This window comes from Salvelinus sp. IW2-2015, linkage group LG28 (genome assembly GCF_002910315.2).
Source record: "Salvelinus sp. IW2-2015 linkage group LG28, ASM291031v2, whole genome shotgun sequence".
Lineage (NCBI taxonomy): Eukaryota > Metazoa > Chordata > Actinopteri > Salmoniformes > Salmonidae > Salvelinus > Salvelinus sp. IW2-2015.
Window position 1 is genome coordinate 5,181,092 of NC_036868.1, and position 24,711 is coordinate 5,205,802.

The 24,711-nt window shown below is 44.2% G+C and overlaps 1 protein-coding gene across 4 annotated transcripts; it reads right to left on the bottom strand.

Moving 5' to 3' along the window:
- Window positions 1-691: 691 nt before the first annotated feature.
- Window positions 692-23,959, bottom strand: LOC111954322 (14-3-3 protein zeta). 4 transcript variants are annotated; one of them, XM_023973960.2, is made up of 6 exons: window positions 23,868-23,959; window positions 21,503-22,053; window positions 7,259-7,382; window positions 3,584-3,747; window positions 2,711-2,806; window positions 692-1,289 (listed from the first exon to the last, which is right to left on the bottom strand). In XM_023973960.2, the coding sequence occupies exons 2-6, from the start codon at window positions 21,794-21,796 to the stop codon at window positions 1,230-1,232; spliced, it is 738 nt and encodes a 245-aa protein (XP_023829728.1). In that variant the 5' UTR covers window positions 21,797-22,053; window positions 23,868-23,959; the 3' UTR covers window positions 692-1,229. The 4 variants fall into 4 exon arrangements, with proteins under 4 accessions (XP_023829728.1, XP_023829727.1, XP_023829726.1 ...); XM_023973959.2 differs by having other exon boundaries at window positions 21,503-21,951; window positions 23,868-23,951; XM_023973958.2 differs by having other exon boundaries at window positions 21,503-21,951; window positions 23,862-23,949.
- Between the last annotated feature and the right edge of the window lie 752 nt (window positions 23,960-24,711).

Sequence of the window (24,711 nt, forward strand, 5' to 3'; positions counted from 1 at the left end):
TGCTTCGAGGGTGGCTGGTGATGTGTGCAGAGGGTCCTTGGTTCGAGGCGAGGGATGGAAGCGATACTGTTACACACACAGCCAAGTAAAACATGCTGTATAGCAGGGATCAACTAGATTCAACCGCGAGCTGATTTCTTTCTTGAGCGTATGGTAGTGGTGCAGGAGCATAATTAGAAATTGGCCGCAAGAAACCAACAGATTTGACAAAAACTATCATTTCGAACCTTGCTTATATTTGTATATGATCACACCTCTATTATGCGTGAGAATACTTTGGAACAGATTTCCAAAATATAAAATGACGTGGAACTGATTGCCTGGTGTTTTTAGTAATGTCCAACGAAACAAATTAATTGGCCGCCAAATAAAACCACAACATGACTGGTTCATAAACACTGTCTGCTCACAAATTATGGTTTACAAAATGTCATTTTTATTGATGTTACATAGGTGTTACATAACATCAGGGCATTAAACATTCTCACAAAGGTTTGGGGCCTACAATCAATGATTAGCAAAAACACTAGTGGTCTCAATCTCTAATGACAATCACTGGACAAACCAAACACCCTCTGACATGTGCACAAACCTGCAAAGAAAAGTACTGAACAAAAACGGGACTTTCTGTATGCAATATTGATTCCCATTCCAGTGTACATTGAAACCAAATTAAAGGGGCATGCATGTATTTATTCTATTGTCATTCCACATTCTTTTTTTTGTCTTAAAGTACCAACTTTTTATTGTCAGACATGCTACAAAGTAACACATTGAGGTGAATAATATAACTAGGATACCTTTCCCTCCCCAGCATATGCCCAGGCTGCACGATACTTGCCGTTTGCAAATGGCCTTTCAAAATTCAGAAAACCGATCTTTCTGGACACACACACATCCTATATTGTCATGTTGAACAGACAGTTGTTAAAGTGAAGCGAATATTTTTCTAAAGCAGAAACTGCACATTAGGAAGGCGGGGACAAGCAAACTGAGGAATGGCGATAATATTATTTACTTAATTGAGCTTTTCTTCATACCAAAAAGCAGAGTCGTGGTGAAAACTAAAATGATCAATGTCCCACACACACACACTGCAGCTCCATTGTACAACGGGCATTCATTACTAGAATAATTTCAAGTGGAACAATAAGGAATGAAGGTGTAAAAATGATTGTTTTCCTCATTTTTTTTGTTGTATTTCTTGGCGAGGGTTGACAGGGAGCATCTCAGTTCTCTCCTCCATCTCCAGACTCTGGCTCATCTGCTGCATTGTCAGACGTCCATAGCTGAAACACACAAGACAAAATACCATTAAACTGACAATAAGCATCTCAGATATCCAAGACCCTGCTGGAGTGAAGTCAGACAAAATGTACTGACTGTACCGTAAATCACTTTGGAATCAAGTGTCTGCTAAATGGTAAACAGTGCATTCGAAAAGCATTCAGACCCCTTCACTTTTTCCAACTGTTGTTACAGCCATTTCTGAAATTGACTAAAAGTAGTTTTTTCTCTCCATCACAATACCCCATAATAACAAAACAAAAATAGGTTTTTCTCCAATTTCTTAAAAATAAATATGACATGTACATAAGTATCAAGGATCTCGCTGTAATTTGCTCCATTCATCTTTTGCTCGATCCTGACTAGTCTCTCAGTCCCGACAGAAAAAAAAAAAAAAAAACACAGCATGATGCTGCCACCACCATGATTCACAGTAGGGATGGTGCCAGGTTTCCTCCAGACGTAACACTTGGCATTCAGGCCAAAGAGTTCAATCTTGGTTTCATCAGACCAGAGAATCTTGTTTCTCACGGTCAGAGTCCTTTAGGTGCCTTCTGGCAAACTCCAAGCGGGCTGTCATGTGCCTTTTACTGGAGGAGTGGCTTCCGTCTGGCCACTATCATAAAGGCCTGATTGGTGGAGTGCTGCAGAAATGGTTGTCCTTCTGGAAGGWTCTCCCATCTCCACAGAGGAACTCTGACAGAGATCTAGAGTGACCATCGAGATCTTGGTCACCTCCCTGACTAAGGCCCTTCTCCCCCGATTGCCAAGTTTGGCCGGATGACCAGCTCTAGGAAGAGTCTTGGTGGCTCGAAACTTCTATTTAAGAATGGAGGCCTCTGGGTTCTTGGGGACCTTCAATGCTGCAGAAATGTTTTGTCACCCTTCCCCAGATCTGTGCCTCAACACAATCCTGTTTCGGAGCTCAACGGACAATTCCTTCGACCTCTCGGCTTGGTTTTTGCTCTGACATGCACCGTCAACTGTGGGACCTTACATAGACATGTGTGTGCTTTTCCAAATCATGTCCAACCAATTGAAGTTACCACAGGTGGACTCCAAGTTGTAGAAACATCAAGAATGATCAATGGAAACAGGCTGCACCCTGAGCTAAATTTCTAGTCTCATAGCAAAGGGTCTGAAAAATATGTTTTCGCTTTGTCATTATGGGGTATTGTGTGTAAATTGAGGAGAAAAATGTCATCCATTTTAGAATATGGCTGTAACGTAACAAAATGTGGAAAACGTGAAGGGGTCTGAATACTTTCCGAATGCATTGTGTGTGTTTAAAATACTGAAATGAGATGCACATACACTAGACTGGGTTGCAGTCACAGTGCCTGTGGGTGTATGGTATGTGTGGGATGTGTTGATGAAGCGACCAATCGCGTGGCTCGGTGGGGGGTGGTCAGAGGATACTTACTGTGAGGTTGTCTCTAAGCAACTGCATGATGAGGGTACTGTCTTTGTACGAGTCTTCGCTCAGCGTGTCGAGCTCGGCGATGGCATCGTCGAAGGCCTGCGAACACACAAATAACAAATGGTTGATATGCATATAAACAGGGAGATGAGGCAAAGATAGAGATAGACAGGAGAGAGATGGCACAATGCAGCTGTGTGTGTGTGTGTGTGTGTGTGTACACTGAGTAAACAAAACATTAAGAACACCTTTCTTAGATTGAGTTGCAGCCCCCCTCCCCATTCTCCCGGATGGACTCTACAAAGGTGTGGAAAGCGTTCCACAGGGATGCCGGCCCATGTTGACTCCACAGTTGTATCAAGTTGGCTGGATGTATTTTAGGTGCTAGACCATGCTTGATACACACAGGAAACTGTTGAGCGTGAAAAACCCAGCARTGTTGCAGTTCTTGACATATTCAAACCTACTACCATAACCAGTTCAAAAGGCACATTTTTTTTTTAACACGTTTGTCTTGACAATTCACCCTCTGAATGGCACACATACAAGCCATGTTGTAATTGTCTCAAGGCTTGAAAAAAATGTAACCAGCCTCCTCAACTTCATCTACACTGATTGAAGTGATTTAACTAGTGACATCAATAAGGGATCATAGCTTTCACCTGGATTCACCTGGTCAGTCTATATCATGGAAAGAGCAGGTGTTCTTAATGTTTTGTACACTCAGTGTATATAGTGCACCCCATAATCTCACCCTATTCCCTATATAGTCCACTACTTTGACCAAAGCCCCATAGGCCCTGTCTCAAAAGAAAGCACTATATAGGGGATCTGGTGCCGTTTATGTGGGCTGCTGTGTTGTCTCATCATCCCTACCTGTTTGGCCAGTGAGCAGGCCTTCTCTGGAGAGTTGAGGATCTCGTAGAAGAAAACGGAGAAGTTGAGGGCCAGGCCCAGGCGGATGGGATGTGTGGGCTGCATCTCCTTCTTGCTGATGTCAAACGCCTCCTGGTAGGAGTCTTGAGAGTTGGATATCGTCTCTGTGGGAAGGGGAGGAACCATTGAGATAGACAATGTTTTAGAGTTGGAGCTTTACGTCCCAAATGGCACCCTATTCCTTATATAGTACACTACTCTTCAAGGCCCATAGGGTCAAARGTAGTGCTCTATAAAGGGAATAGGGTGCCATTTGGGACAGACCCAGTCTTTCATTACACATTTTAAATATAAAATATTACTCCTCTAGGTAGGCCTATCCATCATTGCTGCAAATGGGGTCACTTTCCTTTCCCTGGTCTGGCCACTGTAAGCGGTCCTGAAAGCTAGGCTACATGAGGTAATGGGCTTATAAATATCCTTTGTTGAGCACCGGAGCTACATTAAGTTTGCCGCCGACAGGACGGTGGTAGGCCTGATAACCAACAACGAGATAGCCTATATAGGGAGGTCAGAGACCTGGCAGTGTTGTGCCAGGACAACAACCTCTCCTTCAACATCAGCAAGACAAAGTCGCGGATCGTGGACTACAGGAAACAGAGGGCTGAGCACGCCTCCATTCACATAGACGGAGCAAGTTGAGAGCTTCCTCAGTGTCCACATCACTAATTATCTACAATGGTCCACACACACCAACACAGTTGTGAAGAGGGCACGACAACGCCCCTTACCCCTCAGTAGGCTGAAAAGATTTGGCACGGGCCCTCAGATCCTCAAAGTTATACAGCTGCACTATCAAGAGCACCTTGACTGGCTGCATTAATGCTTGGTATGTCAACTGCTTGGCATCCGACCACAAGGCGCTTCAGAGAATAGTGCGTATGGACCAGTACATTACTGGGGCCGAGCTCCCTGCCATCCAGGACTTTTATACCGGGCGCTGTCAAAAAATAATTGCCAGACCCCAGCCACCCGTCATAGACTGTTCTGTCTATTACCGCACAGCACCAAGTCTGGAACCAACAGGACCCTGAACAGCTTCTACCCCAAAGCCATAAGACTGTAAAATAGTTAACCAAATAGCTACCTGGACTATCTATTTATCTGCATTGACCCTTTTTGCACTAACCACATGCTGCTGCTACTGCGTATTATCAGTCACTTTATTCCAAGTTATATGTACACACCTACCTCAAATTATCTTGTACCCCTGCACATCGACTCGGCTATATACACACACAGGGTAGCAGTACCAAGTTATTGTTAGTCATTGTTTATTATTAATGCGYTTTACTCTATTATTTCTCTATAACAAATGGAAGGGCCTGTAAGTTAGGTGTAGAATAGCAGGGAAATTTGGTTGTTTACCAAGCATGTGACAAATAAAATCTGATTTTGATTTGAATATTAACATGGCATTTTCTAAGAACAACAATGTAACAAATAATCCCCGGGTATGATACATGTGGATCAAGTTGCAAAGTCCCTGGCCTGGCTGCCAAAATAAGCCAGCAAGCGTTAGGCTACTAACTAACGAGGCCTACATTTCAACATCCTCCCTCCTCTGCTCAAACCTCCTCAGTTGGGGCGGTGCTGTAAGGGGAAACCATGACAGTAATTCTGTGTAGTCTCGTGTTCAGTGGCTGAGGCTTGCCAGGGAGGAGGTGGCTGGCAGATAGGGCTCTCACTGGGGGGGAGGGGGGCATGGCAGGAGGAAAAGAGAGAGGGAGGGGAGAGAAGTATGGAGGGGGGGAAGGTAAACGTGGATGGATGAGATAGGGAGACATGGGAGAGGGATGAGGGAGGGAAAGAACCTCGCAGCAGCAGGGAGGGAACATTCATATACCCATCACCACGTTCACAGCCCAAACTCACTCAGCCTGCATTAAACCAACAAGCTTGCATCCCCTGGAGCGAGAGGTCTGGATGGAGCTCCAGACACMCAGAACATTTGCTAGTTGCGCTTGTTTTGAGATCAAAGCGAGAGCTGAATGTAACCACATTTGTTCATATTCTTTGTTAGTGAGTTATTAGCACAGTTACAGCTAATTTCTCGTCAGCAATGGGGGAGGGGTTGCTTCCTACAAGAGCACAAAACATGCATTTCTAGCCATCTTTGGAAAGCAAGTCAGGTAAAGAGTTTTTTTTTAGGTCTTAAAGGGTCAGTGCTGTATTTTGAGACAGGCTTGAATAAGATAAGTAGCCAATAAGGGAAAGGGAGATACCTTGTCAGCTGTACAACAATGCATTCAACAGAAATGTACCTTCCGCATTTAACCCAACCCCTCAGCAATAGGCAGAGGGTAGCATAATTTGTCTGAGTCGCTGAAATAATGGCATGGGAATAATAATTCATTTTGTAAAGTGGTTTCTTGAATCAAACAACATTTTCAGTCAGCTTGTCTGAAGGACAAGTGAAAAAAAAAAAGGTTAATGTAAATCCCTACATGTTTTTTTTAAGTCTCATGAACGTAGGCCTACATTGAAAACCACACATTGGCTGCTACTGTAGGCTGAATGATAAAACAGCTGGTAGGCCACTTATAGGCCTACATTACGATCAAAATAGCCACAGTAGTCTACTTGGCCACTGTTCTAACTAACTTAAAAGCAGGTATAGCCTTAATGGTCACAGTAAACACGTGGCAGAAGACGCAGAGAATTTCTAAAGTGCGTGCAGACGTCCCCGAAAATGTGCTTAGTGCAGAAAAATTTGATGAAACATTGCTTGGTAGCCTACAAAATATTGCTAAATAACCACCAAATACTTCGTCTTTATAAAATAATTCCTTCCAGGACTCAAAATTAACGGCATCCTGTCGGGGATGACATATCTAAAAATAATACAACCATTGCACATTAAATAAGAATTAAGAATACATTGTAGAATATTAGTGAAGATGTCAAAACTATGAAATAGACATACGGAATGTAGTAACCAAAAAGTGTTAAAAACAAATCAAAATATACTTTATATTCGTCAAATATAGCCCACCCTTTGCCTTGATGACAGCTTTGCACACTCATTTGTTTTTCTACAGGACAATGCCCCAACACACCTCCAGGCTGTGTAATGGCTATTTGACCAAGGAGAAGGATAGTGGAGTGCTGCATCAGATGACCTGACCTCAACCCAATTGAGATAGTTTGGGATGAGTTGGACGGCAGAGTGAAGGAAAAGCAGCCAACAAGTGCTCAGCATGTGGGAACACCTTCAAGACTATTGGAAAAGCATTCCAGGTGAAGCTGGTTGAGAGAATGCCAAGAATGTGCAAAGCTGTCATCAAGGCAAAGGGTGGCTACTTTGCCTTGGTGTAGAAAATAGTACGATGTAGAAAATAGTAAAAATAAAGAAAAACACTTGAGTAGGTGTCCAAACTTTTGACTGGTACTAATATAGGGAGAGACAGCAAGGCCAGTTGGAGCCAGCAGCCCAAGAACTCCTGAGAGACTAGATCTGAGTCCCAAATTACACCCTATTCCCAATATAGTGCACTACTTTTGACCAAAACCCATATGACTGTAGTGCACCTTATAGGGAATATGGGGCCATTTGGGTCATGGGTCCTGGTCCAAAGTAATGCACTATGGGACGTAAACTGGAGACCCACTTACCCTTCTTGTCGTCTCCAGAGGCCACCTCAGCCAGGTATCTGTAGTAGTCTCCCTTCATCTTCAAATAGAACACTTTGCTCTCCGCATTAGGGGCATTTTCAATCAAATATTTGCTCAGCAGCCCCTGGGGGAGAAAACAGACAGGAAGGAGAGTTMATTTAAATTTTACGAATTGTATGTKTGCGTCCTAAATGGCACCCTATGCACTACTTTATAGGGGTGTCATATGGGATGCATCTTATCACAACTAGCTAGATATTTTTTGTGACACCCATAAAAATGTGATGACTCCTTCATTTGGCTTGATTCCATCTCATTAAAAACACCCTAATCTGCATGCCTGGCTGTCTCGCACAAAAACACAATGGAAAATGGGGGTTTTGTGCAACAACAAAAAAACAGGATGTAGTAACTTTACTTTGATGCATCATTCGATTAGTTGAGGCGTGAAAATCAGAGCATCTACAGTGGCAGGCCTTAACTTCAGTTGCAAAAAGGGGCATCTCACTTTCGATCCCCATCAGTCATCCAAGCTGTACTCGATGGCTTCACCGTTGCCTCAATTTGTTGTGGGTGTAACACAAAAACAGGTTGTGGTGGCATTCACATAACACCGGTACGAAACAATGAGCACTCTACAGCCAGCTTCCTGTGTGAGCCAAACGCCTCTCCACTTCCTTTTAAGGGCAAGCTGCTAACAGCCGAAGACAATAGTCCTGCCTAGAGACCACGTGTCCTGCCTAGAGACCACGTGTGACAGGTAGCCYGGTCCCACATCAGTTTGTGTCCTTGTCTCCTCCATTGCCGTCATTGGCACGTCAAACTTGTTTCACATGGCAATGAGTGACAGGGAGTTGGCATGGCAGCACAAACGCTGGCTCTAAGACTACATGTGTGGTATGGTAACAGCTAACCAGTTGCCTGCTCCCTGCGGAGGTCAGTAGTTCCACATGGAGAGGCCACTGTTCAGCCCAAAGGAAGGAGGGAGGAAATACAAAGGCAGTTTAATCTGGGTCCAGAGGGAGCACTGACCTGAACCCGGATAACTCAGTGAAAGATGCTGAGGCATAGAGATAACCCAGTGGAAGGCTTGAGTGAAGGTGATACCATCCACAAGCTGCCGTTCATGCTGGCTCCCTAATACCCGATTATCAGCTCGGCATGGGCTGACGACAACCTGAGTGAGACGCACTTACAGGCAACTATACTCTGCCCTACCAACTGTTCAGTGAGATGACATAATACTGCTATAGATATGGACAGCCAGAGGGGAGAGTGCAGCTTAAYTGCTGCTTGTTCTGAGAAGTCACTTGCTTAAACACACGTTTCAGCCGAGCAGCCAACCCAGGAACAGGGCTGGACCAGCCACCACTTCCTCTGCGTGGCATCACCACCAACATGGAGAAAGGGGCACTCCTGTATCCTCAGCAGCCACAGCAGTGTGTGGGTGTTAGTAGCAGGCTAGCAGACCAGTGAAGCAGAGGTCCCTCTCCTCACAGGCTCAAGGCATGATTTAGTACCGCTGACCATTTTACCAGGAAAAATAAAAACCTCATAATCCAGCATGACAGTTATAGTGAAGAGCATACTTGTAGATCCCTCAAAACGAACATGAAGGGTCAAGACTTATTGAATTATATAGACAACTTCTCACCCATAGAGGATGAAGGCAGAGTTCCAAATGACACCTCATTTCCCATTTAGTGCACCACATTTGGTCAGGACCTATAGGACTCTGGTCAAAAGTAGTGCACTATGTAGAGAATGTGCCATTTGGGTCATCCCTAGTGGGAGGATGGGAATCAGGACAGAAGATCCCTTTTCTCCACCTGTCGTCGGCAGCAACCTTGTCGCCTCACAACATGTGCTCAGACATTCAGTATGCGTACCAAATGGTACCCTATATAGTGCACTACTTTTAAACAAGGGCCCTATGGGTAGTGCACTATAGGATGCCATTTTAGACAGCCATTTAAAAAAGACAGACAGCAAAAGAGCTGGGCCCTGCCATGAACCCTAACCGTAGGCTAGCACTGTCTTTCCCTCTGCACCACAAAAAGCTAGCCACTGGGGCTATTTTACCACACACACTGATGCAGGGACCAGTTTGAGTTTACTTTACCTTCTTTAAAAATGTATTTCGATGTTTGGTTTGTTAAATGTGATACGCAACTCCGGCGTGTATGTCAGTTATAGTTTACTCTGTTTCCTACTTGAGTCATCGCTCGGCCTCAATCCTGCATGCCACTAACCACACAAAGCCATGCCCCGTCACTCAAGGAGAGAGCAGTTGCTCAACCACAGTCACAAGCACTTTGTTGACGTTCACTTTGCATGGTCAGATGGACACAATGTTGGTGACATGCTGCTTTCCATAAGCATTCTATAACTACACTATTGTGTGGTGTCTTACTATATGCAAACTACTGTTTGATCATTTTTATTTAGCAACACCCTGCTAAGAAAATAAACTAAGTAGCAACAATAAAATAACAGTAGCGAGGCTATATACAGGGGGTACCGGTACAGAGTCAATGTGTGGGGTTAGTCAAGGTAATATGTACATGTAGGTAGAGTTATTAAAAATTGACGATGCATAGATAAACAGAGTAGCAGCAGGGTAAAAGAAGGGGGGCAATGCAAATACACTGCTCAAAAAAATAAAGGGAACACTTACAACAACAATGTAACTCAAGTCAATACACTTCTATGAAATCAAACTGTCCACTTAGAAGCAACACTGATTGACAATAAATTTCACATGCTGTTGTGCAAATGGAATAGACAAAAGTGGAAATTATAGCAATTAGCAAGACACCCCCAAAAAAGGAGTGACTCTGCAGGTGGTGACCACAGACCACTTCTCAGTTCCTATGCTTCCTGGCTGATGTTTTGGTCACTTTTGAATGCTGGCGGTGCTCTCACTTAGTGGTAGCATGAGACGGAGTCTACAACCACACAAGTGGCTCAGGTAGTGCAGTTCATCCAGGATGGCACATCAATGCGACTGTGGCAAAAAGGTTTGCTGTGTCGGTCAGCGTAGTGTCCAGAGCATGGAGGCACTACAGGAGACAGGCCAGTACATCAGGAGACGTGGAGGAGGCCGTAGAAGGGCAACAACCCAGCAGCTGGACCGCTACCTCCGCCTTTGTGCAAGGAGGTGCACTGCCAGAGCCCTGCAAAATGAACTCCAGCAGGCACAAATGTGCATATGTCAGCATATGGTCTCACAAGGGGTCTGAGGATCTCATCTCGGTAGCTAATGGCAGTCAGGCTACCTCTGGCGAGCACATGGAGGGCTGTGCGGCCCACAAAGAAATGCACCCCACACCATGACTGACCACCGCCAAACCGGTCATGCTGGAGGATGTTGCAGGCAGCAGAACATTCTCCACTGCGTCTCCAGACTCTGTCACGTCTGTCACATGTGCTCATGTGCTCAGTGTGAACCTGCTTTATCTGTGAAGAGCACAGGGCCCAGTGGCGAATTTGCAATCTTGGTGTTCTTCTGGCAAATGCCAACGTCCTGCACGGTGCTGGGCTGTAAGCGCAACCCCCACCTGTGGACGTGGGCCTTATACCACCTCATGGAGTCTGTTTCTGACCGTTTGAGCAGACACATGCACATTTGTGGCTACTGGAAGTCATTTTGCAGGCTCTGGCAGTGCTCCTCCTGCACAAAGCGGAGGTAGCGGTCCTGCTGATGGGTTGTTGCCCTCTCCTCGTGCCTCCGTGTCCACTGCTCCGATCTACTCTGCCGTTCCTGCGTAGGCTAGCGCCTCCATGCTCTGACACACTGCACCAGCACAGCAACTTTCCACAGCTCGCATTGATGTGCCATCCTGATGAGCGCACTACCTGAGCACTTGTGTGGGTTGTAGACTCCGTCTCATGCTACACTAGAGTGAAGCACCGCCAGCATTTCAAAGTGACCAAAACATCAGCCAGGAAGCATAGGAACTGAGAAGTGATCTGTGGTCACCACCTGCAGAACACTCCTTTATTTGGGTGTCTTGCTAATTGCCTATAATTTCCACCTTTTGTCTATTCCATTTGCACAACAGCATGTGAAATTTATTGTCAATCAGTGTTGCTTCCTAAGTGGACAGTTTGATTTCACAGAAGTGTGATTGACTTGGAGTTACATTGTGTTGTTTAAGTGTTCCTTTATTTTTTTGAGCAGTTGTAGTTTGGGTAGCCATTCATTAGATGTTCAGGAGTTCTGCCTTCTAGACAGAGTTGCAAAGAAAACGCCACTCAAACTGTAAATAAAAATAAAAGATTAAGATGGGCAAAACAGCACTGGACAGAGGAACTCTGCCCCAAAGCCAGCATCCAGCAGTTTCCCATTACCGTTGAGTTTGAGACTGGTGTTTTGCGGGTACTAATTTAATGAAGCTGCCAGTTGAGGACTTGTGAGGCATTCGTTTTCTCAAACTTGACACATGTGCTTGTCCTCTTGTTCAGTTGTCACCGGGGCTCCCACTCTTTCTATTCTGGTTAGAACAATTTGCGCGTGTTCTGTGAAGAGTAGTACACAGCGCTGTATGAATCTCAGTTTCTTGGCAATTTCTCGCAGGAATACCTTCATTTCTCAGAACAAGAATAGACTGATGAGTTTCAGGAAAAAAAGGTCGTTTCTGGCATTTTGAGCCTGTAAATCAAACCTGTAGATGAGTTATTAAAGTGACTATGCATAGATAAAGATAGCAGCAGCGTTAACAAGGGGGGGGGGGGGCAATGCAAATAGTCCTGGGTGTAGCCATTTGATTAGATGTTCAGCAGTCTTATAGCTTGGTGGTAAAAGCTGTTTAGAAGTCTCTTGGACCTAGACTTGGCGCTCCGGTACTGCTTGCCGTGCGGAAGCAGAGAGAACAGTCTATGACTAGGGTGACTGGAGTCTTTTACAATTTTTAGGACCTTCCTGACACCGCCTGGTATAGAGGTCCTGGATTGCAGGAAGCTTAGCACCAGTGTGGTACTGGGCAGGACGCACTACCCTCTGTAGTGCCTTGCGGTAGGAGGCTGAGCACTTGCCATACCAGGCGGTGATACAACCAGTCAGGATGCTCGATGGTCCAGCTGTAGAACCTTTTGAGTGTCTGAGGACCCATGCCAAATCTTTTCAGTCTCCTGAGGGGGGAATAGGTTGTCGTCATTCCCTCTTCACACCGGTCTTGGCGTGCTTGGAGCATGTTAGTTTGTTAGGGGAATGCTCAGTCCTTTTCCTGTAGTCCACAATCATCTCCTTTGTTTTGATCACGCTGAGGGAGAGGTTGTTGTCCTGGCACCACACGGCCAGGTCTCTGACCACCTCCCTATAGGCTGCCTCGTCGGTGAGCAGGCCCACAACTGTTGTGTCATCTGCAAACGTGGTGTTGGAGTCGTGCCTGGCCATGCAGTCATGAGTGAACAGGGAGTACAGGAGGGGACTGAGCCCGCAACCGAGGGGCCCCCGTGTTGAAGATCAGCATGGCGGATGTGTTGTTACCTACCCTTACCACCTGGGGACAGCCCATCAGAAAGTCCAGGATCCAGTTGCAGAGGGAGGTGTTTAGTCCCAGGGTCCTTAGCTTAATGATGAGCTTTGAGGGCACTATGGTGTTGAACACTGAGGTGTAGTCAATGAATAGCATTCTCACATAGATGTTCCTTTTGTCCAGGTGAGAAAGGGCAGTGTGGAGTGCAATAGAACCTGCATCATTTGTGGATCTGTCGGGGCGGTATGCAAATTGGAGTGGGTCTAGTGTTTCTGGGATAATGGTGTTGATGTGAGCCATAACCAGCCTTTCAAAGCACTTCATGGCTACAGATGTGAGTGCTACGGGTCGGTAGTCATTTAGGCAGGTTACCTTAGTGTTCTTGGGTACAGGGACTATGGTGGTCTGCTTGAAACATGTTGGTATTATGGACTCGGACAGGGAGAGGTTGAAAATGTCAGTGAAGACACTTGCCAGTTGATCAGCGAATGCTCGGAGTACACGTCCTGGTAATCCGTCTGGCCCTGCGGCCTTGAATGTTGACCTGTTTAAAAAGGTCTTACATTGGCTGCGGAGAGCGTGATCACACAGTAGTCCAGAACAGCTGGGGATCTCATGAATGCTTCAGTGTTGCTTGCCTCGTAGCTCGTCAGGTAGGTTTGTCACTGGACAGCAYGCGGCTGTGATTCCTTTTGTAGTCTTATAGTTTGCAAGCCCTGCCACATCCGACGAGCGTCGGAGCCGGTGGAGTACRATTCAATCTTAGTTCTGTATTGACACTTTGCCTGTTTGAGGGTTYGTCGGAGGACATAGTGGGATTTCTTATAAGTTAGCTAGCTACATGAAGAAAGAAACATTAATTAGGGTCACCTGGAAACAGTGAACAGCACTTTGGTTCCAACCTTATCAAAAATTCCTTACTGGCTTGTCACGTAGAGTAGGCCAGAAGGCTAAACTGAAAAACCTAACCTCTATCAAATAAAAAGATGGTGGAGCCACAAAAGTACTTCTGTGCAAGGGTGTTTATTTACATAGTGAATCCAGAAGAAAAACAGTACTGCCATCCAAAGTATACATTAAGGGGACAGCTTAAAAAACAATGCTGCCACAACAGCTCAAACCAAAACGGTTCCACCCCTGAACTGAGAGACTGCTTTTGTAGGGGAAGCCCCTCCCATCAGAACATACCCAGCACTAATTAATTAAGCAATTACCTTCATCAAAGCCTACATTTTCCACTCAGCTAAACATAATTAATTATATACATTGCAACACGTTTCTCATGATACAATAAACCAATATAACACATTTACAAAATCCCATCCCTACTGACATGGAGTCTTCCAATATGCTCATTCACATGAACGASCCAGTCGGGACAGGAACAACAAAGCCAGCCCGATTACCATAGCTCTGGTCCTTATCCCAGCCCAGCATACCCGGAAGCAACAGAGATGGAGAGGAACACAACCAAACAAACAACGTGCTCATCCATAACATTGACAGGTACAATAAACGTTGCTTAAATTAAACATGAAAGCTTGTCTGTATATTATTTACACCATAAACTGTTACTGACGGGAGGTAAGATTTGTTTATTTCACCATTATTTAACCAGGTCGGCTAGTTGAGAACAACTTCATTTACAACTGCGACCTGGCCAAGAAAGCAAAGCAGTGTGACAAACACAGAGTTACATGGAATAAACAAACATACAATCAATAACACAAGAGAAAATGTCTATATACAGTGTGTGCAAATGAAGTAAGATAAGGGAGGTAAGGCCAGTGGCGAAATAATTACAATTTAGCAATTAAACACTGGAGTGATGTGCAAGTAGAGATACTGGGGTGCAAAGGAGCAAAAAAATWACAGTATGGGGATGAGGTAGTTGGATGGGCTATATACAAGTATCATGATCTGTGAGCTGCTCTGACAGCTGGTGCTTAAAGAAGAATTGGCTTTGGGGGTGACCAGTGAAATATACCTGTTGGAGCGCGTGCTGCTATGGTGACCAGTGAGCTGAGATAAGGCGGGGCTTTACCTAGCAAAGACTTGACCTGGAGCCAGTGGGTTTGGCGACGAATATGAAGCGAGGGCCAGCCAACGAGAGCATACAAGTCGCAGTGGTGGGTAGTATATGGGGCTTTGGTGACGAAACGGATGGCACTGTGATAGACTGCATCCAATTTGTTGAGTAGAGTGTTGGAGGCTATTTTGTAAATGACATCGCCGAAGTCAAGGATTGGTAGGATAGTCAGTTTTATGAGGGTATGTTTGACAGCATGAGTGAAGGATGCTTTGTTGCGAAATAGGATGCCGATTCTAGATTTGGATTGGAGATGCTTAATGTGAGTCTGGAAGGAGAGTTTACAGTCTAACCAGACACCTAGGTATTTGTAGATAGAATAAAGTGTGACATTTCTGTACTAAGATAGGGAAGTTAACAATGTGGGTCAACAACCAAGTTAACGTAGCTGATAACGGAGCAGGGAGGCAGATGAGTCAACAGGTTCAGCACATTTTTATATGGCTCTTGTATCTCTGCAGCAGACATATAGTAAGCAATATGTTTGTAAAATCTAATTGCAATTCAATCGCATTATCGAATCGCAGTGAGATCAAATTGTGAGGTCCCCGGCAAATCCCAGCCCTACTATCCATGGTGGTCAGATCCAACGAACAGCATGCACGATCAGCATGCACGATGATCACAAGAGGAGTAGGCCTATATGGTAAAGAAGGTTATCAGTACCATACACAATAATACTGAGACTCCAGTATATCAGCAGCTGTAATCATTCTGTATAGTTATCCATCACCCGAGTGGCACAGCAGTCTTAGGCACTGCATCGCAGTGCTAGAGRCGGTCACTACAGACCCTGGTTCGATTCCAGACTATCACAACTGCCGTGATTGGGAGTCCCATAGGGTGGCGCACAATTGGCCCAGCGTCGTCCGGGKTAGGGTTTGGCCGGGGAAGGCCGTCATTGTAAATAAGAATGTTCTTAACTTGTTATGGATAGGGGGCAGCATTTTCACGTTTGGATGAAAAGCGTGCCCAGAGTAAACTGCCTGCTACTCAGTCCSWKKYKMWWATATRYRYATWWTWWKWRKAKWTKKRKAKARAAMACWSWRRWKTYTMWAAMWSTKTKWRWRWKRTSTSTGAGTATAACAGAACTCATATGGCAGGCAAAAACCTGAGAAAAAATCCAACCAGGAAGTGGGAAATCTGAGGTTGGTCGTTTTTCAACTCATTCCCTACTGAAGATAGTGGGATATGGGTCATGTTGCACTTCCTAATGCTTCCACTAGATGTCAGTCTTTAGAACCATGTCTGATGCTTCTACTGTGAAGTGGGGCCGAATGAGAGGGGAATGAGTCAGAGGTCTGGCAGAATGCTTTGAGCTCGTGACGCTCTTTCACGTGAGAGCGAGCTCTGTTCCATAGCTTTTCTACAGACAAAGGAATTCTCCGGTTGGAACATTATTGAAGATTTATGTTAAAAACATCCTAAAGATTGATTCTATACTTCGTTTGACATGTTTCTACGGACTGTAATATGACTTTGTCTGAACTTTTGCATGGACCTGCCCGCGCGCCGTGAGTTTAGATTGTGTACTGAACGCGCGAACAACAAGGAGGAATTTGGACATAAATGGACTTTATGGAACAAATCAAACATTTGTGGAACTGGGATTCCTGGGAGTGCATTCTAACGAAGATCATCAAAGTGAATATTTATAATGCTATTTCTGACTTATGTTGACTCCAACATGGCGGATATCTTCTTGGGTTGTGTTGGTCTCTGAGCGCCGTACTCAGATTATTGCATGGTTTGCTTTTTCCATCAAGTTTTTGGGAAATCTGACACAGCGGTTGCATTAAGGAGAAGTATATCTTTAAATCTGTGAATAACACGTGTATCTTTTATTAATGTTTATTATGAGTATTTCTGTGATTTGATGTGGCTCTGTGCAAATTCACTGGATGTTTTGGAGGTAAAGCCAAATGTAAACTGAGGTTTTTGGATATAAATGTGAACTTGATCTAACAAAACATACATGTATTGTGTAACATGTCATCCCGTGAGTGTCATCTGATGAAGAATATCAAAGGTTAGTGATTAATTTTATCAATATTTCTGCTTTTTGTAATGCCTCTTTGGTTGGAAAATCGCTGTATGCTTTCTGTGACTAGTTGCTGACCTAACATAATGATATGTTCTGCTTTAGCCGAAAAGCTTTTTTTGAAATCGGACACTGTGGTTGGATTAACAAGAATTKTATCTTTAAAATGCTGTCTAACACTTGTATGGTTTGAGAAAATCGAATTATGAGATTTCTGTTGATTGAATTTGGCGCTAGCGGAACCCCAGTCCTAGACAGGTTAATAACCTCTCTGAACCACCCATCCCGGATCCGGGATCATTGTCATCAGAAACGCTGACTAGCATAGCCTAGCATAGCGCCACAGGTAAATAATATAATATCATGAAAATCACAAGTCCAATACAGCAAATGAAAGATAAACATCTTGTGAATCCAGCCAACATGTCCGATTTTTAAAAATGTTTTACAGCGTAAACACAACATATATTTATGTTAGCTCACCACCATATCCAAAAAAACACAGCCATTTTTTCACAGCAAAGATAGCTTTCACAAAACCCACAAATAGAGATAAAATTAATCACTAACCTTTGAACATCTTCATCAGATGACAMTCATATGACATCATGTTATACAATACATTTATGTTTTGTTCGATAATGTGCATATTTATAGCCACAAATCGTGGTTTTACATTGGCGCCACGTTCAGAAATGCATCCAAAATAGCCAGAGTAATTACAGAGAGCTACGTGAAATACAGAAATACTCATCATAAACTTTGATGAAAGATACATGTTTAACATATAATTAAAGATACACTGGTTCTTAATGCAACCGCTGTGTTAGATTTWAAAAAATTACTTTAGTAAAAAGCACACAATAATCTGAGACGGCGCTCAGCCATTCTCCGCCATGTTGGAGTCAACAGAAACATGAAATTACATCATAAATATTCCCTTACCTTTGATGATYTTTCATCAGAATGCAGTGCCAGGAATCCTAGTTCCACAATAAATCGTTGTTTTGTTTTATAATGTMCATTACTTGTCGAATTAGCAACTTTGGCTAACATGTGTAATACACGTGTCCATACACATTAGCGCAATGAACGAAAACTTCAAAAAGTAATATTAAAAGTCGAATAAACTGGTCAAACTCAGTTGAGAATCAATCTTCAGGATATTTTTCTCATATATATCCAATAACGTCCCAAACGGAGCATTTCTTCATGTCTATATGACTCATGGCAAACAAGGACATCACATGCCGAGAGTGCGTGGCCAGGAACTGACAATCTGCCTGACCACGCACTCCAATAGCTCTCATCCGGCCCCACATCATGCTAGACGCTTCATTCCACGTTCTACTGCCTGTCGACATCTAGTGGAAGGCGTATGAAGTGCATACAGATCCATAAATATAGGAGATTTGAATAGGCGTTGACTTTCAGATCGACCCATTTCAGATTTTTACTTCCTGTTTGGAAGTTTGCCTGCCATATGAGTTCTGTTTTACTCACAGATATAATTCAAACAGTTTTAGAAATTTCAGAGTGTTTTCTATCCAATAGTAATAATAATATGCATATATTATGATCTAGGACAGAGTAGGAGGCTGTTCAATTTTGGCACCAATTCATCCAAAAGTGAAAATGTCACCCCCTATCCTAGAGAAGTTAACTAGCTTGCCTAGTAAAATAAAGGTTAAATAAAATCATAAACATTGGTTGAGTTTGTAAGTTCATAAGCTTACCGTAGGTTACACAAATGACCTACAATAATCAAGACAGAGGGCCACTGAAGAGTGTAGGGCACTAGCCCAGAGGGGCCCCATGTAGAGGGCACTGGCCCAGAGGGGCCCAGTGTAGAGTGTTGGGCACACTGGCCCAGAGGGGCCCCGTAAAGCAGGGCGCTTTAACAGATGGCCAGTGCAGAATTAGAGCACCCAGATGTGGCTCAGTGTGCGCGCTAGCTCAGTGCTGAGCCTGCCACACCAGCACACCCTCAATGAACATCCGTCTATCAGGGTCACAACTTCCTATACAGGAAGTGACAGCAGGATAATGCCATATGTGTAGTTTATTTTTAAAGGAGAGTTCCACTTAACCATATGAGGCTATTGGACAGGCCTCGGTGGGGAGGAGTGTATGCATGGCTTGTGCCCTGAGTGTCACCCACTTGATCATGGCTCTGCACGCCATGTGTGTAGGTTAAGTTCAGGGTCTGTGTGGACGAGAGCTTGGCTTGCGTCGATGAACACCCAGACACCATCACAGACCAGATCAAAGGGTGTTGAGTAGAGGATGGACCCATCTGGATTACTAGTGATCGGCTTTAATCCACCAGAGTGATTGATCTAAGCCTGATCTACAAGATACACAATGTATGTGAGCTTTTCCTCCATCACCAAACATCTAGCTAATGTACAATAAGTGTGTCTGGACAACTGTAAAAGCCACATGTGCTCAGGACTCGTGTGCCTGTCTACCTTGTTATATGTTAAATGTTTCAGACACAGCCTGTTGAATGAAGTCACTGCCACACAAGCCCCCCTTTTGACAGGAAACCACTCTTCCTCAGTGTCAAGGATGTGCATTAGGTTCTGAATCAAACTAGCCTGGCTTTTARAACCGATCCATCCCCTTTCCTTTGAGGTCCAGGTCTGCGTTCCAAACGACATATTCCCCATAGGGCCCTGGTCAAAAGTAGTGCACTATATAGGGGATAGGGTGCCATTAGGGACGCAGAACCTGATGTGGAGGACACCTCACTGTTCGGAGGGATAAACTGAACAATACAGCTAGACGTCGCGGAAACATCTTAATCTGCCAACAGCACTAATATCGCTGCCCTATTTAGAGTAGGGCGGCTACATACATTCTTTAGACACAGACGGTTATTGTGCTGGTTGAGTAGTTAACACTAGAGAATAGAGTACTACATTAAAGCTGAATACAGTGAGCCCACGGGAAGGTCATGAACAACCAATGAGAAACTAAATCTCGGTTTTAAGCATTGGGCGAGTATGTCAAAAACGCCAAAGAAGCTCTGAGTCGAGGGCCGACACTTAAAATAAATAAACACAAGTGATACTGGCAAGCGCAGTGTGGAATTAAGCGTAAATTAGCCTTGTTTGACATTTAGCCCATAGCCTCTGTACAATTTGGATGTCAAGCAGCAGTATTTGTTAAAGTGGATGAACACTCGGGCTGTGACATGTAATCTGTGAGAGATTACAGGTGCTGTCTTTCACCATGGCCACACCTACTCAAACCCTACAGCCAGGTGCAACAATACACTTTCCCATAATGGCAGTAGATGGGACACTGGGAGCAAACAGGTCAGGTAACTTCCAGCTAACACACGTTATGCGTCTCAAATGGCACCCTATTCCATATATAGTGCACTACTTTAGACCAGGGCCCTACGGGCTGCCATTTCAGATGCAACCATGGCCTTCTGTTGAACAAAGAACTGAGGGGCAGCAAAGGCCACAGGATCCACCAGATAGGGTTGGGGGATATGACCAGCCCATGACAGTCAAACTTACAAATTTACAGTTGATCCCCAAAATAGTGTTCCCATGGGAAGGAAGGTGTGTGCTTAAAATTAGTTCAGTTCCACAGGAAATGCATGAAACAACCATCCTGTACAAAAGCAAAAATAAAATGGCCTTGGATTGAAAAAAAGATGGGGTGGGGGCACACATTCTCAAAATGTAGTAGTAACAGAATTATTGCAGCGCTGTCAGTCATTTGCCAATATTATCAGTAGCACAGGTCCAACTCAAATATATTTTTTTGTTTTACACGTCAACAAATCTAGATGCTGTAACATCTCCACTGGAGACCCAGTTCACTGGCTGCTGCTCTGCCTTATTGATCTGGCATATCAAACTCAAGCAGACAATCAAACTAAACCACACAAGTCTGCCAAGTAAAAGTAGAGCCCCTTACGTGAACATTTGCCATAGCCTTTGACTCAGAATGTCTGAATAAACTATTCAGTGAAATTTAAAGAGGAAGGAAAGAGGTGCTGCCTGCCTTACGACACATTATTGAATGGGCGCAGCAGTGGAAAGGGGAGATCATGCCACTTCACCACTGTGGCTCAGAATCAATTGGGGCAGCCTTTCTGCATAGTTTCAGATAAACGTCACACAAATAGAAGCATTGCAATGTCAAAGTCCATGAATGAGGGACTTATGACAGCGCCATTGTGCACTACAAGTAAATAGATGATTTTCATACAGAGAGGGGGATACCACTACTCAGTCAACCGAATCACCATTTATTCCCCAAGAAAAGGAATGGATGACAGCTTCTTTTGCTTTTCAGTATCTCAAATCAAGAGCCCATTGGTAATTGTATGAATCCTTTTGTGTTAGGCTACCATCTATCCAAGTTGGTGCCGCCCTCAGCCTCACAGAAACATAGTGTGTTGGTGATTCTATCAATCAAGAGGCTTTTTATAACACAAGTGACCCCGTTTGTTGCTTGTGCTGAGCCTACAGGCTCAGAGCTGGTTTATTGCTGTCGTCACCGAGTATCTGTCCTCAATTTACAGCAGAGAAGGTGAACGAGGTAAATCAAATGTTGCTCTCTCAAAGCCATGCATGCCCATACTGGCTAGAAGAAATACATTAACTCACCAATACATCGTTGCAGATGTCTCGTAACTCTGTCTCCACCTTCTCCCGGTACTCCTTGACCATCTGAAGCTTCTTGTCACTGCCTTCTGTCTTCTGCTCGATGGCGGAGATGACCCGCCATGCAGACCTCCGGGCCCCGACAACGTTCTTGTAGGCGACCGAGAGAAGGTTCCTCTCCTCGCATGACAGCTCTGCACCCTTCTCCGTTACCTCCTTCATGGACGAAGCCATGTCGTCGTAACGCTCCGCCTGCTCCGCCAGCTTGGCTTTTTGAATCAGCTCCGTTTTATCCATGTTTATGAGTTATCGTATGTTCAAACTGTCACTTGCAGTTTCAAAGAAAGTCCGAAGATGTGAGAAGGGGACAACGGTGTGGGGACAGATCGTGTATAACGATAGTTATAATCTTTGGGCAGGTGGGTGGAGGTACAGGTATGTTATCCAGACACCTGAGGAAGAAAATTTGTTGATTGTTTAGGATGGTCAATGCATGAGCACCTTGTATGGCCGTTTGGTTGGCTAGCTAGTCAACGTAACTCCTGTTAGTTCACCTGTAACAAAAATAAATCAATTCAATAACTTGTTAAGATAACATTAGCTAGCTGGGATACCAAACTGCCTTGGCTTGACACCTCTTACGCCAGCTAACATTGACTGCACACAGCTTTCACTCCCAGCATCAGTCAACTCAGTCACATTGAGTGACCCAGTTCAGTGAAATAGCACTACCTAGCCAGACAATGTGTACCCTTCCCGGATCCCCAATACTACAGTAACATTACTGCTTTTGAAAACGTATGCTGACACTTAGCTAGTTAACGTTAGATAGCTATCTGCAACCGAGGCTAGCCAGATAACTACACACCAGAGATACTTTTGAGGAGATGGGAAACGCCATTTAAATTCTACTAATGCCCATTGTGTACGTTGCCCATGAGTCGTCAATGGGCCGCACGGTGCTATCTGGACGATTCTGAGCTCTCATTCAAGGAGTCAATTGGGCGCTAGCTCAAAAACCCAACATTAGCATGAATTTCATTAACAAGTACAACATTGCAAATCTTTTCAGAGATGTGAGAATTAACTGGCTCTCTATAATATTGTATAGATTTGGAATCATCACATTATGTACTTTCGAGGAAAATGGGAAGGTTTCGCGCAACAATTAGTTTAGCACCCGCGTGATGCACCATGACACCATTGGTCGACAGTCTACTGGGTGGGGCATTATACGTTTCTCCATACATTTCCCAATGGGATTCTTATCTCCTTCATTCTCTAATATCTCTGATTATACCATAATGAACATGGAGCCAGATGTCTCACCGGATGTATAAATCTGAAGCATCTGGTAGGAATTTCCACTCCACAACAAATATGGTGAGGAGAGGAAGATCAGTGGCCGGCAGTGTTACGAATAGACTGCACTAAGTTATGTAGATAATGTTTTGCTGGTTTCAAAATATTGTGTTTACAAGGCGTGCAAGGGCACAAACACACTAAACAGACAGAGAAGGCATTCCCTAAAGGAAATAGGCATACTAGAACGTGCCAAAAGGATTTCACTAACTCCTGCTTGGCTCTGCCCACCTCCTTGCCTGTTCTCTCCACTATGCTTAATTTCCTCCCATTGAAAACGACACAGGTGAACCATCTTGGGTTAGTTCTAAATATCTTTGGATATACCTTAACTTTTCTGCTAGTTAGCTAAAGTAACATACTCTTCGAATTAGTTGCTAAGGTTAGTTCCCGAGGGGCGCAGCAGTCTAAGGCACTGCATCTCAGTACTAGGGGCGTCACTACAGACCCTGGTTCAATCCCGGGCTGTATCACAACCGGCCGTCATCGGGAGTCCTTTTGGGCGGCGCACAATTGGCCCAGCGTCGTCCGGTTTAGGGGAGGGTTTGTCCGGGGTAGGCCGTCATTGTAAAATAAGAATGTTTTCCTAACTGACTTACCTAGTTAAATAAAAAAGATATAAAAATGCATTCACCACTTGGCTAGCTAACATTAGACAGTTAATGGTTGGAGGACTGATATGTTGTAACTCAAAAGACTTGTTCAAGAGTTAACATCCTAGCCGTTACAACTGCTGCTATCTCCTTTACAAGCAAGTGTGTTGTTTTGCCCTGACAAGCTAATGCTAACTAGCTTGCTTGACTAACCCGCGCGAGACCGAATGAATCATTTTTATGAAGCACCACTGCACTGGCGACCAAACGACATCGTATACTAACTATCCATAGACAGTTTACATTTCCTTACAAAATTGGAACAATCGAACTTCATGTTAAATGTAATAACCTACAAATTAATTTCCAAGATTTAAAGAAAAAAAAATGTTAATATATTTCCCAACCTTTACCTGGTTCCAATCTGCCACTCCGAGCAAATACCTTACGAAAATCTTCGGGCAGGGAAATAATCTATGCCTTCAACCAAACCTGACCAAAGGGCGTGTCCAACAAAACGATAGCCCAATGAGAACCCGTCTTTGAGACGGATCAACCAACACTGTTAAAAACAAGAAGCAATAGGATGATAGCGCGGGGGAAGAGGCGGRCTTTGAGGCCACGGGGTTTCCTCAAATGAAAGCAAGGGAGAAGACGTCATCATWACCATGGATATCTAACATTTTTCCTCATCACATATGCCGCGTTCAAAACAACTGGGAACTCGGAAAAATGCGAAGTCAAATCATGACGTCAGTGATCTTCAGGTCGGAAAGTTGGAGCTCGAGAAAGAGGTCCGAGTTCCCGGGTTGGAATTCCGAGGTGGATGACCATTCAAATCGATTTTCCCAGTTGGAGCTCGTTTTTTACGAGTTCCCAGTTGTTTTGAACGCACTGAAGTCCTAAATCGGAGGTTTCCGAGTTCCCAGTTCCGAGTTCCCAGTTGTTTTGAACGCAGCAAAACGCACACACAACAACACACAAACAGTATCAGTAGGCCGCTAGTGGGTGTGGCAGGGGGAAATGATACACACAGCTTTGCAATAAACTTTGCATTTAACATGTAATTGATGGATGTATCAGCCTATTCTGTTTTTCCCAAAAGTGTGACCACCTCCGATTAAAGAATATGCTATTACAAGGTTTATGAATCAGTACACTTGTTTTATTTGCATCGGATAGATTTGCATAGAATAGATTGCCTACAGTCATCATGGGTTAAGGAAATAGTTATTCACTGGTCAAAAGTAGTGGACC

Bases quoted from the DNA above. Each gene is read 5' to 3' on its own strand.
- LOC111954322 (XM_023973960.2), bottom strand. From the start codon at position 21,796: ATGGATAAAACGGAGCTGATTCAAAAAGCCAAGCTGGCGGAGCAGGCG. The intron at 2,807-3,583 runs GTAGGGATGATG...GTGTGTTCGCAG, and splicing joins CCTGCTCACTGGCCAAACAG to GCCTTCGACGATGCCATCGC. The intron at 1,290-2,710 runs GTAAGTATCCTC...TGTGTGTTTCAG, and splicing joins TGCTTAGAGACAACCTCACA to CTATGGACGTCTGACAATGC.